The sequence below is a fragment of the Poecilia formosa genome, unplaced genomic scaffold (assembly GCF_000485575.1).
Source record: "Poecilia formosa unplaced genomic scaffold, Poecilia_formosa-5.1.2 Scaffold741, whole genome shotgun sequence".
NCBI classification, from domain to species: Eukaryota; Metazoa; Chordata; class Actinopteri; order Cyprinodontiformes; family Poeciliidae; genus Poecilia; species Poecilia formosa.
Window position 1 is genome coordinate 38314 of NW_006800680.1, and position 20576 is coordinate 58889.

At 38.1% G+C, this 20576-nt stretch overlaps 1 protein-coding gene across 1 annotated transcript in view; it reads left to right on the top strand.

Moving 5' to 3' along the window:
* The first annotated feature begins 237 nt into the window (after window positions 1-237).
* The window catches only part of LOC103131300 (DNA nucleotidylexotransferase-like), a 65746-nt gene continuing 45407 nt past the window's right edge, over window positions 238-20576 (top strand). The window contains exons 1-3 of the mRNA XM_016666557.1: window positions 238-710; window positions 8449-8623; window positions 14357-14458. Of these exons, the coding sequence (XP_016522043.1) occupies window positions 517-710; window positions 8449-8623; window positions 14357-14458 (471 nt within the window). The 5' untranslated portion in view covers window positions 238-516. The remainder of the gene's footprint in view (window positions 711-8448; window positions 8624-14356; window positions 14459-20576) is intronic.

The window sequence follows — 20576 nt, forward strand, 5'->3', positions numbered from 1 at the left end:
TAAGAGAACAATGTTCATTTTACTCAAATATATACCTATAAAAAGTAAAATGAGAGAAACTGATAATTTTAAATGGTCTCTTTATGTTTTACAGAGCTGTTTATTTTAAGAAAAGTTACATACTGAACCTTCAAGTTTGACAAATGACCAAAAACACTTAGTTTTTCATGGCATTGTTGTTTCTGCCCATTCCCCACCAAACAGCTTTTACTGGAAATGAACGACTTCATACCAGCAGAGTGTTTTTATGTTTTCTTCCCCTCTGGTATGAATAATCAGTCAATCTTGGCAGGTGGTTTTTTTGGTAAACACCAAATCCTCAACACCTGTTGCCAGAAGCTTTTTCAGCCTGGCTCTGAGCAGCTTTGTTTCAACTGAAACGTCGTCCCAGAGAGCAGTGAGACATAAATAACCAACTGTGCCACGGCCAAAGTGGGCGTTATTCCCCGACAGAAGCTGCACACAACAACCAGACAACAGCAGGAATTCCCAGAGTTGCAGCTCATCTCCAAAGACATGTTTCACGCTCCCGCCGCACCCCGTCCGAGGAAGAGGTCGAAACCAGGAGAGGACAGTGTCTCCAGACGTGAAGAAGCGACGTTCCAGGATGTTAGAATATTCCTGGTAGAGCGGAAAATGGGCCGCAGCCGGAGAAGCTTTCTGACCCAGCTGGCCAGGTCAAAGGGCTTTGTTGTGGAAGACATTCTCAGGTTGGAAAAAAAAAAGATTTTATTGTTCATGTTGGGCCCTAAAAGCTTTTTCTTAGAGTGATGCTTTTCTAAAAAGGTTCTGATGGATTTCCATGGCATTTCCTAACCTTGAAGAAATAATTTAAAGGCCTCCTTCAGTTGGTCCAGCAGGCAGGCTTATGGAGATGCTAAATTAGGGCTTATCTTTTGTCACAAGCTTCTGCTTTTGTGTCGTTTTTATCTAATTCGCAGCGCCACTGATGCCTCATGAAGATCTAATTATGAAGGATTATGGAATCATGGGGCATTATGATATTCCCACTGTATGATAACCTTGAGCAAAACTACGGCATTATCACAGAAATTACAAAAAACCCTCATAATTCTCTACAGATATTTATATTTTCCTAATATAAACCTCCAAGAGGATTAGAAAAAAAATTGACTTTTCTCAGAATTTTGACTTTTTTCTTTAAATTTTAACTTTAATCTCAAAATTTACTGTTTTCTTCAGAATTTTTATTTATTTTTATTCAAACTTTTTACCTAAAATTCAGACTTTTTTTGGTCACAATTTGGACGTTTTCTATAAATTCAAACTTTTTTTTCTCAGAATTTAAATTTTTTTTATTCAAACTTTCTCAGAATTTTGGCTTTTTTTTTTCTTCTAAAAATGGACTATTTTCACACAATTTTGAGTTTTCTCTCAGAATTTTGACTTTTTAAAATAAAAATTATGAGTTTGTTTTTCTCAGACTTTTCCTGTCACAAGATTAAAGTCAAAATTTTGAGTAAAAACTTTGACTACTAAGACTCTTTTTTTTCTCCCATGGCCCTCAGTGAGTATTTAAACCTCAGTGAGTATTTAAATGCTGAATTTAGTAATTATGAGAAATGCTTGAAGCAGTGAATATTTGAGAAAAACTCAAAAGCAAAAGAAATGCCTCTCTAGTGTATTAACATAAGCACTTTTACTATCCCGATAAAGTGCATTTCTTTACAGACATGAAATCTTAAACTGACCCACGATTATTGGAGTTTGACAGATTAAAAAATAAAAATGTAACAGCATGTTTACAAATATTTACAGAAAGCCATGTGAGCTGGTGCAGCTTTTTTTAGCCTTATATTAGTCGCCATATCACAACAGGAGCTCGCTGACTTCCTGCTTTCTGCAGAGGGAAGAAAAGAAGCAGGAAGGTAGACAGACACGAGTCAGAGAAAAATACCAAAAATAGAGACGAAAATCTGCATGTCTGTCTAAAAACAGAAGAACTGGGAGGGGAAAGAAAGGCCTTTATTCAGAGTAAAGACCTTAATATTCATAATAAAGACCTTCCTGAGTTTAAACTTTGTAATGCAGAGAACTGCAATCACATTAAACACATTTTACATTAAGTCTGAGTTACTAAAGAAAACAATCCAATTTTCCTTCCTTTCTGCAAATCAATAACAAATGTGATTATCTTCTTTTTCTTCATTACTTTGGGATGAAATGTGCATTATCCCCATTACATTTGGAGCTTTGCTCTTTTTCAACTACAGAAAAACTCTGAAACTTTGTATGTAAAGAACTTTAAAGCAAAAGTTGCATCTGGTTTGAAAGTGCAGCTGGTTAAAACTTTGATATATTTTCATAGAGCCGTAACACTTTGATCAAAAGGAAAGTAGAAATTGACTCGACCATCTGCAGATTGCTGGCAGTAAGAAAACAGCACAACAGAGGTAACAAAGCGCAAAAAAAAACTTTTTTAATGACTTTGGTAACACATTTTTATGCCAAGTCACACTTAAGAACAAAAGCTTTGTGTGCCTGCTCCTTGGAGCGATGAATCCTCCATTGTGTGGTAATTATGGGAGCAGCATGCCCCGTTCGTTTCTTCCGTCTGAATGAAAGTGTCTTCAAATCACAGACTGTGAGCGCAGCAGAAGTCCTCTGCTTGAAATCAGCCGCGTTTCAGAGTCGCTTTCCTTTGAGGCTGGTTGATACTCTGGATGCAGCCACCTCGCTTTTTTAAAATATCGACAGTTTTGTAAAGCCGACACTTCAGGTTTTAGCTTTCGCAGCTTCGCTTTCATTTAAGAGGGAGGGGATAAAAATGAATGAAAATGTGCTAAAGCGTCCAGACATTTATACAGTGCTACATTAAAAGTGCATGTGTGAGTAAGAGATTGTTTGAACACGTTTCTTCGCGTTCCTGCCAGCCTGGCCGTGGCAGCATTCCCAGAAACACAGCTTGAGCGTTCCTACGGTTACACTTGGCTTGACACACTCGTCTGAAACCAACGACAGGAAGTGGAGCCCGCCTGCCTCAAACTGACATTAATCCTGCAAGCTCACCAAACTGATATCAGCTGCAGTTTGATAGCAGCACCTCCCATGTCTGGTCCTGTGCGCGTTGCAGGCAGACAGCCTGGAGCATATGGCCTGACGCGCAACGCGCTCGCAGACTCCAGCAGCAGACACACACGTCTCCCCGCTGGTCTGGCTTTCAGGTCCGATGCACATGAACGTCCGTCCAAATATCGACATGTTTTTCCTGGTTGACTGATAGGCTGCTTCAGGAATGGGAGTAACCCAAATGTTCACACATGCTGTTTTGGTGTCATGTGCCAGCAGTCGTACTAAACTAAAACAGTAAGAAGAATTCACATTTTGCTACTAATTTGAGATAATCTGTGTATTTATATTCTATGTATTGTCTTTATTATTATTATTATTGTTTTTCAAAATGAAAAAGTTTTTTTTTTCACATTTTCTGGACTAAAAATACTTTTTGTGTCAGCCAACATAAAAGATATGGCACCACCACACACGGATGGTGAGGCTGAATCTGTGAAGCCTGTTGCTCTATGGATGTAGACAGATTTCTTTCTTTCTAGGACAAAAAACCCTTTTTACCTGGAACATACAGTATATAACCCTTCTATGTTGGTCTCAGGTCCAGTAGGTCGACTTCCCGACTGACACATTAAGACTCTCTGTATTTATCCTAACAAATTTTTATTTATTCAAGTTGGTGGTTAACATCAGTCCAGCAGCTTCTGTCCCTATACATTAAATAAAATACAATAAATAACCCTAAGCAAACTACAGAGCGATAGCTTCAGTTAGCAGCAGTTAAACAGCTAAAATGGACATTAATAACAGCTAAAAATGTTTACAAAACATAGCAAAATTACTGAAGAAACACTGTGTTTTATTAAATTTGTCTAAAATATATGTTAAAATATAATACTGGTCAAGAAAACACAGAGCTGGTAGAAATATGTACCACAGTTGCAGACCAGCAGCAAAAACGGGGAGGAGCTGTCAGTTACCGGTTGCTATGGTAACCACCAACTGCCAGAGCAGCAGGACAAAACTTAAAACAGCTTGTTTACTAAACAAAATAAATTCAAGGAACAAATTTTGACGAATTTCACATCTATAATACTGTATTGTAAAAATAAAACCCTGTTATGTCAAATGGATGTATGTTTACTTGCTGTAAAACAGAAATAATGCCGTTAACAGAAGGAGAAAACAGATTTCTTCCAACATAAAGATTATCTGGAAATGGATTTTGCTCCAGGATTATGGAATAATAATTTAAATATTTAATTTATATAAAAGCAACCTTTTGAGCTTTACCTCATGTCACAATGTCATTCCCTTATCAAAAATATACCTGGAAAGTTTGAGAAATGCGTATGTGAGAAATTATTTAGTCACCATGGCAACCATTCAGCTGTTCAAAATGCCTGGTTGGACCTAGCCCCGCCTTCAAGACGCAGCTCCTCCTCTGAGCTTCAGTTTCCAAGCTTCTGAGCTTCCGACTCAGCTCCTACAGACTAGCCAGCCACAATTAGCAAACTTCTCTGAGCAACACTGGTTAAAACATGGTTAAAGGGTTAACAGAGGAGCCATGTTGTTTTGACTTCCTGAAGGCAGAGTTTTTAAATAGAGATCCAATGTCAAGGTTTTACTTTTCTTTGAAGTAATTTTTGATAAATGAAACATTTATAAGAGCTGAATGTAACAGTCGCTTGATTCTGCCATAAATGACGTCTTAATGAGGTGTTTGTGCTATTTGATTTAGGCACTTTCTTTCAAATATTAAAAAATGCTCTATAAAAAAATCCATAACGAGCCAGTTTTTTTTGTGAATTTTTAGTTACATTCTACAGAAAAATTGATGAATTTGCGAATACTGAACCGTGAATATATTAAGTTCCTCTGTATCTCTTGGATTCGCTCATGGCAATGAATAAAACTATTATCTACAAGCATAACCACAATTAAGAGAGAAAACTTATTTAAATTAATGATATTGTGCCTGGGCTGCACAGTGGCACAGTTTGTAGAGCTGTTGCCTTGCAGCAAGAAGGTTCTGGGTTCAATTCCCAGCCCCAGTCTTTCTGCATGGAGTTTGCATGTTCTCCCTGTGCATGCATGGATACTCCAGTTTCCTCCCACAGTCCAAAAACATGAGGTTAATTGGCCTCTCCAAATTGCCACTACATTATTCAAAATCCTACTCGTTTAAATAGTTGGAACATGCAAACCAGATTGTATGTTGAAATAAGTCTTGAGACAAATCTAATGTAAGGAGACCTAGATTAGTCACTTCATTAGGAAATAAATTGCAGCTTCTACTGCTCCAGCATGCAAATAACCTGCCTGCTCTTAAATGGAGCCGTTAGCCAGACTCTCACCAGCTACTTCCTACTGTTTCTCTTCTATGATTCAATTCCTTTGGCGAGGCATCAAAGCAAGTGTAATGGAGAAAATTAAGTAATAATCCCATGTTGATTTATTAGTATTAACATTTACGGTACTTACAGTGAGTCTCATAAGATGAAGGGGATTATGTACAATAGAAAATAGGTGAAATTAGTCTGGGATGTAGTCTTTTTTTTTTTAGCCAACTATTGATTTTAGCTGTTAAGTTGTCAACATAATGCGTGACATACAGGGACACGGTGCTTTGCCACTATTTGTCAACACTACGGCAACTTGATATGAAGGCAAGGAAAAAGTTTTAAGAAGGAAAAATAACAAGGGAGGTATGCTTGCTCTACTTTGACAACCTGAAAATGTAGGTGTGATGAGGAATTCGGTGTGTTTCGGTTCCGTTCAGTTACAAAATAAAAAATAAAAATGGTGACCTACACACCAACTCTGACAGATTATCAGTAAAGCAGGTGCGGAGCGCCCTGAGAGAACCCACGCATGCACACGGAGAACATGCAATCAGTAATACTTTTATAACAAATTTATATCAGTAATGATTTCTTGTTCCAGCCGTTCAAATAGAAAGAAAGATAAACGTTATTTTCATGTTTATTCCGTGTTTTGAAGGTACTGAAAAAAGAGGAAAAAAGTGGATCAACAATCAACAAAGAAAGTTATTGCTTTGAAGCATCATGGGGCTTTAAAGAGATATAGCTTAATATTATCTACATATGATTAATAATAAATGTCTTTGAGCACATTGTGCTAAAGAGGAAGGAAATATCATAGAACTATAAAGGGCCCAAAGCAGGAACTTGTGGTACACTTGAGGCAAAAGAAATGGAAGAAGATTTAAACTGCAGAAAAGGATTATTGAGTCTAATATGAAGACAAACCTCCACCTTATCAAAACTCAGCAAAATATTTTAGAGACTCTTAAAAGAGCTTTAAAACTAGCCATGCTGAAGATAACCAAGAAATGTTGAACTAATCAAAAACAATTTCCAAAATCTGACCAATAAACAAACATTTTGAGATTTTAATAAATTTGACTACTTCAGGAAAAATAGTTGATTGTTGATCAGAAAGAGGATTAGCTTTGGGAAAATGTGGCCAATCAAGGCGCAGCCTAAAGTCTTTCCAATTACTCCGGGGGGTCAGAAGAGAGGAGGAGGAGGCTCATGCTTGGGGTAATTATGCATGACTGAACGCCTTGATTGGGTGCGGCACTTGAAACAGATCAGAATCAGGAAGCAGGAAAGAAAAAAAGTCTCGTGAGATGAAGAGGGCAGCGGTTCAATAACTTCAAAACCAAAGTATGAAGGGATTCACTGAGCTGATTCTTATTTACCCAGAGTGGATCTCCCAAACAACGCACACAAAGACCTGAACTGCATTTAAAAAGTATTCTTTCACTCTGCTGAGACCATGATGGAGATACACTTGGTGTTAAAATGAGGAAAATATGCTATAACTTACAATATGTGATCAATGTTCCATTTGCAGATTGACTTATAGCGACTTATTCATCATGTATGAAATTATTGACGTATTTCTTACTGAAAAGTTACTTGTAAATTAGATTTGTCTTATTTCAAGTGTATTAATATTTTTACACTAGAAACCAGACCAAAAAGTACTTGGTAAGATTTAGTGTTTTTGCAGTGTACCTTAAGGAAGTCATGGGCCAAATCTGATCCAAAGTTTTTAACTCCTTCAGATGAAATGTTTTTATTCTTTTGTAATTTAATAAGTTTTCCTCCAGTCAGAGGGTAGACCCATTTAAATCAAAACTAACAACAGCTATGTCATTCTGGTAAACAAGATAATCATGTGTTTTTGTCCGATGTGCACACGGGGTTCTGGTGGTGCTTATGCAGAGGATCATGTTGAAATTAATGCTTTCATTTAGCATGTTGTTCCCAGTGATACTGATACCGACCATCCGGATAATGATGACGTCGATATCAAAAGAGGCGCCGTCTGGGGTGGTGTGTTTGGTTCTGTGGGAGCGAGCCGGCTAAGTAAGAGTGATGATAGATCATTGAACCCTAATGGGTTATACTGGGACCAACCCAGTCAACTCAGTGTGTGTGAGAGAAGCTGTGTCCTTTGTTTTTATTGCTGGGTCAAGAATATCAAATTAATGGGATTTTTTTGAAAAACAAAAAAGAAACATAAACACCTGGTAAAATAAACTAGTTTTGAGTTATAATTAAGAACATTTCAGGAACCTTTTGTCTTCATTTTGACTTTAATAGCTTAAACTTGAGTGTTTTTTGTAATATTTGTTTATATTGAGGCTAATTTTCTAGTCTGGCTCAAATTTGTGTTGAGGAAACATGTGAAACTGAACACCAATTCATCCATGTTGCTATTATTAGGAATGTCATGCTGGTTTTGAAGGTTTGGGGAGTCAAAACACATATTATTTTCCACATCAGCTAAAATTAAAGAGGAGGTTTTATTCAAAATCAACTTATATCATGTTTTAAAGTCTGTCCCTCGTCAAAAACACACCTGGAGTGTCGTTTCCCCACTCAGCTCCTCCAGACTAGCGGCAGCAGCAATTAGCAAACATCTGCTGAGCTTAGCATACAAACGACTTCTGAGTCCAGCTACAGTAATAATGGTTGCAAACAGTATCATGGAGAAGTATTGTGAGGCAGAGTGTTGGAAAGACGAGGTGATTCTTAAAGGGACACAGGTCTAAACTTCCAGTCGTCAGATTACAAAGTCAAACTTATTTTAAGTTATTCTTGACGTTTACAGCATTTTTATCACAACTGAAGGCAACATAGTTACTTGACTGTGCTATAAAATGTAATTATGTGCCTGGAAAATAATACAGCCACTCTGGAGGATTGGACTTGGCCATCCCTATGGACTTTTAACAGTTTGGGTTTTTTGTTGATCTCAACCAGCAGCCAGTTGTTATGATGTTATAACTTTAAATGATTTTATGCAGAATGTTTTTAGCATCTGAAATGACATGTAGAGAACCTGAAGAAGCTCTGACTGAATTTGTTCCTCTCTTCACAGCGATGCGGTCACCCATGTGGTGTCGGAGGACAGCCAGTCGTCTTCTCTCTGGCCGTGGCTTAAAAGTCGCTCGTTGTCGGATCTTTCCACAGTAAACGTGCTGGACATCAGCTGGTTCACCGACAGCATGAAAGAGGGAAGACCTGTTCCCGTGGAAACCAAACACCTCATTCAGGTTAGTCTAGGCCAATCATGCACAACTAAACAAACGATTACAGGTTACAAATTAACTAAATTTTTTAAAGTTAGAGCTCCATTCTCTTGTTCAGTTATTGTAAATAAGAATTTGTTCTTAAAGTGTAACTATCTCCCTTGTGAAAGCATAACCCCGCCCCCTGAAAAATGTCAGCAAAGTGGGCGGAGCAAACAGACACTGAGGGATGTGGTCACGTCTGGGGACGCGGGATGTGGTCACGTCTGGGGACGCGATACAAAAGAATCACTGTTGCTTACTTATAAACTTTGTCGCTTTATTTAGCGACTTTCCGGAAACCTCTCATGACTTTTCACACTCACTATTCAAACTCCTGACTCGCCATGTCTGAGGTAAGGCTAGGCAATAAATCATTAACAATCTACATCAGGATAAATGCATCATATGTCTGATAAAATGTTAAATAATTTTACTGATCTAGAACTAGATCTAGAACCCTGATCTAGAACTGCACAGCATTCTGGGAGATGTAGGCAGAGGAACGGCTTTAGCCTCTCAACCGTAACAGCTAGCTAAACTCTTTGGTTACTTAGCAACTCACTCGCTCTTTGGTTACTTAGCAACTCACTCACACTGGTTACCTAGCAACTCACTTGCTCTTTGGTTACTTAGCAACTCACTCACTCTGGTTACCTAGCAACTCACTCACTCTTTGGTTACTTAGCAACTCACTCACGCTGGTTACCTAGCAACTCACTCACTCATTGGTTACTTAGCAACTCACTCGCTCTTTGGTTACTTAGCAACTCACTCACTTTTTGGTTACTTAGCAACTCACTCACTCTGGTTACCTAGCAACTCACTCACTCATTGGTTACTTAGCAACTCACTCGCTCTTTGGTTACTTAGCAACTCACTCACTCTTTGGTTACTTAGCAACTCACTCAGTCTTTGGATACTTAGCAACTCACTCACTCTGGTTACCTAGCAACTCACTCACTCTTTGGTTACTTAGTAACAAGCTGTTGAGTAACTTTTGGGCATTAGCAGTTTAAAGTTTCAGCAGCATGCCTCATAACTGCTCAAAAATAGAAAAATAATGGCGTGGAGAAAAGAGAAAATTAGTCCAACAGCTTGAGAAGAAACTGCAAATAAAACAGGAAAGGTCACGTCACCAGTTTTTCCAAACATCTTCACCTTGGTCGTGTTTGTGTGGTAAAAAGTGTATCCCTGAACTCTTTTGCAAGTCCGGCATGTAGCGAATATATTTTTTCAGCTATCTAACCTCAGATTGAACTTGTAACGTTCAATATTGTGGAAGATTATCAGCTTTGCTGAACGTATTCCTCCTGTCTTTGAAGGAACTTTCTTACAAGGCCAAACAGAATCTTTCATAATCTTTTCACAGTGCTGATGATCTGTTACTACTTTACACCACATAGATCTCTTAATCAGAAGACTTCTGGTTTCCAGTTAACATCATGTTGTTTGATAATTATGTATGCTGACTCACTTTTAAGACAGTTTTGACATTTAGCAAGCAGATTAATATATGAATCATTCAAAAGATGCTGAAGTTTGATGCCTAGCTCCAGATGTCTCTGCTCAGTACTCTTCTCTGATAGTAAAAAATAAAAAACAAACATCCTCCAGATTGTGTGGGAGTGTCAAATGAACCCATCAGCTGTATGTCAGGGCTCATAGCAGCCCACTAACAGACACACATGGATGTATATATATCCATACTTTCATGGCTGCTCAGTGTTTTCTCTCCTGAATGGCAGCAGCAGAGCCTGGGAGCCGATCAGGCCCTCATACATAACACTCAAGCGTTGCCAGTTTGACAGCCATGATGTTTTCTCTGTGTAGCCCGCTTGGACAGTAATGAGAAAATAATACAGCGCAGATTCTTTATATTCTTTGGCGGTGAGTTGGGGGTGTCAGGAGAGTTGTTCCCATTCGTCCACCAGCAGAAAGTATTCACAGTGTTTCATTTCTCCACATTTTGATATGTTACGGCATTATTCCGAATTGTGATAAATCAGTGTCTTCTGCACATAAATACTTAAAAGGTATAATTTACTCAGATAAATATGGAAAACCAAGAAATCACATTAACATAAGCATTTACAGACGTTGTTTATCTACTTTGTTGATCCACCTTTAAATCTGAATCACCTACCTTTAGCTAGTTTAAGCCATTCTTCTTTGCACCAATATGATGTTTGAATGACCTAAATAACAGATTAAAAACAATACATGTCTTTATTGTTGACCTTATATGTGTATTTGTTCATCAATTTAGCTACAAAAAAGGTTGGTTATTTTGTTGGTATGTGGTTTGATTAAAATGCAATTAATTCCAATTCATTGATTAGACGCTTCAATTTACTCATTTAATCGAGTACCACAGTCAATTTCTATCGAGCTGTATGACTAGAATTTATTCAGAATAACTGGATTTATTTAATCTGAATCTAGCCTGAATTGGAATCTATGTAAATTGGAGTTGAATTAAACTGGTTTGTCATGTAAACCGTCCTGACATCAATTTGTTGTGGAGATATTGCATTTAAAGAGGCAGTCTTATGCAAAATTGACTTTTTGAGTTTCACATGGTGTTATAATGTTTTTCCCTCATCCAAAAAAGAAAAACAAACGAAAAACAGAGTGCTGCTTTAATTCTTTCATGCCTGTTAAAGAAATATTATAATCTCCATGGCAACCATTCACCTGTGCAAAACACCTGGTTGGATCTAGCTCCGCCTTCAAGACGCAGCTCCTCCTCTGAGCTTCAGTTTCCAAACTCCGCCTCCCCCACTCAGATCCTTCAGACTAGCCAGCACCAATTAGTAAACAACTGTTGGAGCTGAGCTCATTATAAGAGCTGCTTATCAGTGAAACGCTGCTAAAAATGTTATTAGCATTAATAGAGGAGCCGTGTTGTGATGACTTCCTGAAGTTGGAGTTTCAGAAAGAGCAGGAGTTTTAAAAAGACTAAAGCCCAATTTCAAGGCATTAAATTACAAAGTCAAATTTCTTTTAAGTCATATTTTATATATACAACTGCTGAAGGTAACATAGTTACTTGGTTGAGCTATAAAATGGGAATATGTGCCTGGAAAATACAAATCACTGTCCCTTTAAAGTCAAGGACATTTCTGGTATTAAATCTGCTGAATTGGGATATTTTATTTTCTGCTTTGGCTGATTAAGTGGAAACTGTGTCAAGATCCACAAATTCCTCATTTGAAAAGAATGAAAATGGAAAAACGACCCAGAGAGGAATTGAGTGTGTGAGGATGTGTGTGCTGAGGAATAGGTGCAGGGCCAAAACAGGAAGTGGAATCTCATGGACCTTTGCCCTGAATGGTGGCCTTCGTTAACCCGCTCATTTGGCCGTGTGACGGACGGGCTGCAGCGCGGCAGGAGCTACAAGCCTGGATCGTCTCGACGGTTCCAATGCGAACACGAGACTGTGTGAGATGTAGCAAAGCTTATGTTGCCCTTTCATCTCAGCATATGGTGAGTGTGGAGCACCGAAGCCCCGGTGTGCAGACTGTACACATTAGATTAGTTACATCTAAGTAACAGGGTAGAGGTGAAGAGGACGCTGGAGGGAAGCCCAGTGGGGGATGTGCTACCTCTGCGCTCTGGCTTCCTCCCTCTTGTACAATATGGCTGCATAATAACTGAGCCCAGATGGGGAACCAACCTCAGCATGCTGAGGCACCGAGGCTTTTCTCCACGGAGCCACAATGCCATATTACATTAAACCAACTGCAGTTAAGGTGGAATAGCAAAGGAGAATCCCCTCCTGTTGGGTTTTAAGGAAACAGACGGGAAATAATGAGGGTAGTTTTAGTTTTGGCTGCCAGGGAAAAAATTTGGCGTGATATAAATTCAGAGATGTTATTTTTCAGGAGGGAAAAGAGGAAGAGTCCTAGGGGAGAATAAACGCTTATCATGTTTGAATCCAGCCCAGTGTGTGATGTGATAAATCATTTTATCATCTATTAAACACAACACTTTCCTCTCTGAATTAATTCCTGGATGAGGGTTGTCTTTCCAACAGAACAAAAGGATTTACTTTTAATGTTTTTCAGCCTCTTTATCTTCCAGAATCACACTGTAGTTAGTTCAGTGTGAATAAAAGCATCCCCACAGAATCATATTGCCTCCACCGTGCTTCACAGGTAGGAAAGTGAATTTAGTATGCAGGTCAAAACATTTATTTTGGTCTCAAACCTCCTGCATAAAACCCTGATTGTCCTGTCAACGCTGTCGTGTTTGGTGATATTTGCGATGTATGGAAAAGACATTTTGTCTCAGTAGAAACAAATGTTTGTAGACATTGAATTTATAACACTAATTTTTATTTATCCTGTGCAGCTATGCATATGATTTTACTTTAAATTAACAAGCAAAAATTTCCCCTTCAGAAATTTGACTGCAAATGTGGCCTTTTGGTGATAAAGTCCAAACAATCAGCATTAGAGCGAGTTGAACAGATTGCAGCCAATCAAAATACTCTGATCTGATCATGTGACAAAGTGCTAGCTGGTTAGCACAGCTAACGGCTAAAGGGCTTCTTTACGGTTCTTTTAAATGGCAGAGATGCAGCACTGAGATGAAATGGTGAATTTGGTTGCTGCATTAGGATTGTTATGTTTTAAATTGTTAAATTGAAGAAAAAGTTTCTAAAGTAAAATGCACAGCTGTCATTGACATGACAGGAGGTTTTTGCTAGTGAATTTAAAGTAAAAAAAAGTCATGCATAGCTGCACAGGATAAAAAATTGGTGTCTATTAAGACTTTGTTTCTCCCATAAAGCAGAAGCACAAAGTGGACAAGACAGATTAATAAATGAACAAACTAAAATGTTGTTGTTTTCTGGAGAACCACAGAAAACAACAGGATTTTAAAAAGTCTAAGCAAATAAAAAGAGAAATAATCAACAAACAATCGAATACGAATTTCTGCAGCTCCTCCAGAGTCACCTCGGGCCTCCTGGCTCCTTACTTCCCCAGCCTGGTAGGTTTGGAAATGTGCTCTGAAGGTTGTGATATTATTTTATAACTCCATCCACACATTATATTGCTAATTGGATGACTTTTGAAAGCAGTTTGATTTTATTTCAGGGTGAAAGAGGTCGTGTATTGTGAATGCTGAACTTTCTTTGACGTTTGTCCTTTCACATTTTGCCCTGCTTTGCGTTTGTCTACCACATATAATTACAATAAAAAGAAGCCATGAATATCTCTCCACCCACATCTACGGATGATTGTCACAGCACGCCATGTTACATTTTATGATGTGTAATTGTCTCCACGAATATTAAAAATTATTTTGGTAATCCGTTTGCAGCTTATTTCACAAACGTGGAGCGTTTTATTCGTGGAATGAAAAGGCAATTTACAGGAAGAAAATTGGATGATGACAAGCAGATTTGTAATGCCACGGGTTAGGTAGTGTAATGGATTTGGATGCCACCAGACTGTGAGATGAGTGTCATTAGCCTGTTGCCCCGGAGACACATAGTCATAAAAATAACTTCTCCAAGGCAAATGGCTGCATTTAGATGTAATTGAATTTGAACTCTTGGCTGTGGGCTCATCAGGAAGTGACCTTACACACTTTTACACATTCAGACCATCGGTGGTTTGGACTCAGAGGAAAATATGACCATGGGTTTGAGCGTGAATGAGTTTGTGACTCTGGTTATTTATGTTTTTACATTTTCTTTGTAAACAGGACATCCTGCCAGAGGCTCCTAAGGCCGCTCCCGTGAACAAGGTTTCACAATACGCCTGCCAGAGACGGACAACCATAGAAAACAACAACAGGATTTTCACAGTAAGAAACACTTAGTGGCTGCCCTGCTTTGCGATGTAAAACGCTCCTCTAATCTGTTCTGCTCTAATTGGATAGCTGGCTTGCCTCACTCACCAGCAGACTGACACAAAAAAACATTAACCTCCGAATGAGCAGCATCTGCAGCCGCAACGTGCCGGAGGCAGAGCAGCTGACATGCCGGTGATCCCTGCCACAGGGGGGCAGACATGGACACGCCCTGCAGCCCTGCCGCCGTATCAATCTCCTGTCTTGTCAATGGGAGCGATGGGTCCGTCTCTCTGCCATCTGTGGGTTTAGGATCACAGGAAGGGGAAAATCAGCAGTAGAAGAAGGGGTGACTCAGGTTTATTAAGTTAAAGCTGCAGGATGTGACTTTCTTGTGGTATGAGATGGATATCTGTGAAAAAACTCAAACCCCTTTGCCTTCTCCCAGTGCTAACTGGAAACAACCAATCAGAGCCAGGAGGAGGGTCTTAGTGGTGTCAATCAAACTCTGTGTGGTGCTGCTCATCCCCCCCTTATAGCTCTCTGCTGCAGAGTAAAACAGTAAAAGTACTTCACTACTCTTCATATATTTGAAAAATCAACTTTTCAGAAATACAAAATCTTACCAAGTATTTTTTGTCTAGTTCCTTAATATACTTGACATTAGACAAAACTAACTTTTAAGTAAATAATTCCTGAATATCCTCCTGACTACCAGTAGTTCATTTTTGTCCTCTGTAGAAGACATTTCTAAACTTGAATATCTCCCACCCCCTGCATTCTACTGAATTAATTCCTTTTGGCATCTGGAGAGGACATTTAGGGCTTTTCAATGATACCACATGTGAAGGGGTGGGACTTTTGTACGTACCTTTTTCTAATTCATAAAAATGGCATTCAACAGTAATAACACATTTTATGGGAAGAGACAAAGTAAGTGCATAAAACCTTTTATTACCTTACAAAGAAGGTGGGATTTAAAAACAATGGTGATTTTCCTGGTAGTCAGGAATATTGATGAAGAAGTACTTGTTCCACTGGTAGATTATTTTATTTATGTCACAGTCATTACCTAGCAACACCGGCCAAGCCATGAGCTGTTGCCTAGCAACCCAATTCTAGTTCCACCGGCAGAATATTTCACTTACATTTTTTCCATGTTATAAATTAATTTATATTCCAATAGAACTAGTACTTTTTCATCAATTTTAATGAATTATTTACTCTCAAAAAGCCTATGTTACTGAAAAATTACTTATTGTTTTGTTGTATTTCAAGTTTACTAAGATATTTGCAGTAGAAACTAGACCAAGAATATTTTATAAGATTTCTTTTAGTGTTTGCAGTGCTTTAACATTTATCTTTCTGAGAACTTTTTATTTTTACTCCCTACATTTTAAAATAAATATCTGTACTTTCTACTCCTTATATTTTCACATAGCACTGAAAAAGATAATGATAGAAAAAATCCACCGCTCACACAAAAGCTGTGTTATAGTGTCTGTCATTCACCATTCAGCTGGATGAAACCACAGCAAAGCAGAAGGAAAACACACGGTGGCAGGAGAAAACAGAATCAATGGAGACTTTAACCTGAATAATGTTGCAAACAACAGAGGAAAACATTCAGAGAAGCAAAACATTCCCCATCTGTTGCCTTATTTTAAAAATCCTTCCATTTGTTGGCTCAAAGAGCTATTAGGGACGAATTCTCTGTCTTGTGAGGTTGAAATGATAAGTATTTTGTAACATTTCTATACCAAGACAGTGCAAAAGAGAAAAAAAATAATACATTTTGCATAACTAGAACTTTTTATTTATTTTAGACTTATTGAAAGTCATTTTTTATTCTTGAAGGTGAAAATTACATTTTACTTTTTGTACCCCAAAACGTGTACTTTTTCACTTTTACGTGAGTAAAACCTGTACTTGTACCTTCACTAGAATATTTTTCAAGTATCTGTACTTCTACTTAAGTGGAAAATGTGAGTACTGTTGACACCTCTGGCTCTCAGCCGGTCATGAGTGCTAAGGCTAGTTAGCATGATAGATAAACAGTTTTCCTGCAACAGTAAGTTGTTTCTCCACCATTAGCACATTTAGCAGCGCATTCATGACTTTGATTGACAGCGCTAAGCCCCTCCTCCTGACTCTGATAGGTTGTTTTCGGGTGCAAGTCTTCAGACGGCAATAGCAGCTCAGGGAAGAGGTGGAGGAGGTCGATCTTTTCCCAGATTATCTGTCTCATATTAAACATTCACAACATAATGACAGTTTTAATAGATATCTTAAAAAAAGCATATTTTTTTAAATCAAAGTTGCATACCGTAGCTTTAAGAGTTGGTGAGCGGGAAAGGAAAAGGGAAAGGATGTTGCATTTATGATGATAATTAACAGCAGCTGCAGGTGGTGAACGAAACATTAGTAGAGGAAAAAGGAAACAAGCTGGTGTCAGCATGTGGTCAATGTAATTCCCTAGTGAGGAATAATTGACTTGTATGCTGATCATTTAATCACGTTCCTTTCCACTTAGATTAAATACTAAATTAAAATGTATTTCAAACAAATAATTCAAAAACTCGACACCTGTCTGGCATAACATTATGACTAGTTTGGTTGTATACTGGTTCTTTGTTTGGTGTTAAAACATTCCTGACTCTCTGAGGGAAGGACTATTTTCATAACTTTGGCCAAAAATGATAAAGAATCAACAATTAAAAAAATAGAGATATAATTAAAAATGCAGGTGTTAGTGGTTTTTCAGCGTTTTCATGGAATAATTGCTTTGAATTAACACAACAGAATGACACGAAAAACACCAGTAATAAATATTTTATCTTTTTTTCTGGTCATTAGGTTAGAAACTATATAGTTTTTCCACAAAAAAATGGATCCATCCTCTTTTTGCAAAATAAAAAAGTAATAATAATATAAATATCTTGATTATAAAACTTTAAAACAGAAGGGAAATCATGTTTAAAAATAAAACTGCATAACATTTCCTATTATAGATATTTATCTAAAATTCTAAGTTTTTAAAAATATGCAACATTTGCAGCTCTAGATGTGTCTTATTTTGCTGGACGAGAGTAAAAGTGTTGCAGATTTCTGGGTTAGTCCTACAGACACTCACAGCAGTAAGATCTGGGGGTTTCTCACGTTAAGTCAGAAACCCTGAAACTGGTCGTTGTGCTCCTCAAACTCTTCCTGAACTCTTTTTGCCATGTGGTAGAACAGACTTCAGGAAATATCGTCTCCATCAAAGGCTTGTATGGTCTGCCCCAATGCTTAAATCATTTATAAAGCACTATAAAAACAGCTATTAACTGCACCAAAATGCTGTACTGTATTCATGAAGACCTTGGTTATTCTTGTGCTATAACACTTTTTTTCTTCCACTCAACTTTCCATTGATATTCCCACTTTGAAAAGCCAGACTTGTTGTGCTTACCCTTAATGAATGTCTGCTGGATTACTCGTGAGTTTATCTGTAAGCCATCATCATTAAAATTCCAAGAAATAAAGGCCTGAAATATTTTTATATATTATGCAGATTTATCTTGTGAATCTACATAATATATGAGTTTTTGAAACAAATGACAAACTTCATCTCAACATTCTAATTTTCGGAGCTGCGCTTGTCCTTGCAGTGAACTCCTCCTCCTCCATGTAGGAATCCAGCTTTCTGCTTTGTTGTTCTTATTTTGCATTTTGTTGCATCTTTCAAGCAATCTCGCCGATTTATTTTTGCCTCTGATTATGAAGATGGGAATCTTCTGTGTGTAATAAGGTGAACCAACTGCCAACTCCAAGTTTGCGCTTGTGTGGGAGCACGGAGACCCCTTGATGAGTTTTTGTAAGACCTATTAAGCGCTGCTTATGAGGGCCTGTGAGGCATCTGCTTCATAATGAGTCTTTACTTCCCAGAGAGGCTAAATGTTCATATTCTTGGCACACGTGCCACGCTGCTTGCCCACGTGTTTTTGCATGTGTGTATTAAAACTCTTACAGACTCTCACACGTGTTTGTCCACATGGACGGGCAGGTGCAGATGTGCACACCATCAACACGCTCTCACCTGAGGGAAGCTGCTGTTCAAGTTCTGATCCACGGTTTCTTTCCACGGCATTAACTCCATAATTAGCAATCCCCCTCTGTTTTCCTATCCCCATGATTAACTCATTATCTCCGCATAAAGCCACACGGAAGGAGAGTTTCTGATTAGAAAGGTTGTTCTAGCTGTGGACCTGAGAAAACTACAGGTAAAACACTTCACCAGGGCAGAAAAAAGCAATTACTTTGACTAGCCAAGTCAGACAGGAGTAGGAAAAAGAATGTGTTGCATTGCTCTTTGACTGTAAACCAAATCCCTGCTTAGAAATTATTGCTAGCCAACCACCCAGGAGAACTGTGATAGGATCGTGTGATAATGCTAATGAGGAGAAACCAATTGATCCATATTGATGATCCTGAATCTGCTTCACTGCCTGCTTGGTTACACAATATCTCTACTAAATGTGCCTTCCCTGCTATACTTGCATTTAGTTTTCTGCATATTTGTTGAAATACTCACTACACCTAGTTGCTTAACTGCATCCCTTACACCAATGGGGTCAAACACCTTTTCATTTTGGGCCATATCAAAAATCTGAGTGTCCTTAAAGGGCCAGTTGTACCAGGATGTGCTGATAAAACACATTAAACTGCTAAAAAATATTAACAAATATCTGTTCAATAGCATTCAGTAGGTGTTTTTTTAATGTTGAACATCTTTTGACACTGATCAGTCCATCCAGGATCTTCTGATTGTTTCTGCAGTTTTTTGCAATCAAAATCAAAGAGGCAGCAGTCACTTAAGTCCATTGTTTTTGGCCAATTTTGAGAAAAAATTGCAGTAAAAATCTGAAAAATGTTTGATTTTGAGTGAATTTTTCAGATTTCTGAAAAACTGGAGGGACTTATTCATGTAATTTGGAGTCTAAAGGGCCACAAAAAACAGCTACGATAAGCCAGACTTGGCCCCCGGGCCTTGAGTTTGACACATGTGGCTTACAATATTTCACATTTCACACACCTAAGTTGGATTTAATTAGGACTTTATGAGAGATAAATAAAATTTGCGCACAATCGTGGCAAGGAAGGAAAATGAGACATAGTTTTCAAAATCTGTTGCAAATCAAAATCTGAAAAGTGGCTCAAATTTATATTTAGCTTATTTTCCTCTGACATGCTAAATATGTTCCTCTATACATTTCAGCTTCACAAGTTGCATTTTCTTTCAAATATTGAAGAAAAATCCACCAATCTGCACATTTTCCATGACGAATTTTGAGTTACGTTCCGAAGAAAAATCTGCAAATGTGGTGTAGGTCCACTATACAGACCATTTATTAAAAGCAAGAAAATGCTTTAACATATAAAATATATGAAACGTAGCGTAGCCCCTCAAATTGTACTGAGTTAAATGGACATATTAAATTTTAGATAATGAATAAATGATTAAGTTATTAAGAACCTAGGGTTTTTCATGATTTTGAAATGATTTCTTTTCCTGTCTTGTTGCTCTGTTTTTAATTTGCTGATATTTTTCCTTGACATCATTCAACACTATTTCCCAGCAGTTGTGAGTCACGGTTATGAATGGCATCTCCACAAATAAGCAGCAAGTCAGTGGGAGAACTGTGAATGTGGATGTTATCACTAAATGCAATCTCGTGGCGAAAAGCGAGACTGTGTGGACTGAATTTGTGTTCTGTGTCACAAGGTTCGCTCTTTTCATAAACTAAACGCCGACTTTTGTGAAACTGACCCGAAAGGAGAGAAGGAAGTTACAATCGGTTGTCTCCCTGGGCAGCCGAGTCAATTTCCTCTCTGACTGATTTCCTTTTACCTTTACACTTTTCAAACTTTACTTTCCCCTCCTATTTCTGCACTTATTTGTCTCTAATTGAGACTTTTAGTCCCTCTCCCAATCATGTGTTGAATCAACTCGACTTTTTTCCGTGTTCTGCTCTGGTTGTGGCAACGCCTCTTAGCCTAGTAGCTGATTTATTGTAAAAGCCACTTCTGGTCCTAAAATGAAAAAAGCCCTTAATTATAAATCACTCAACTCAACCCCCCACACCCCCCCCCA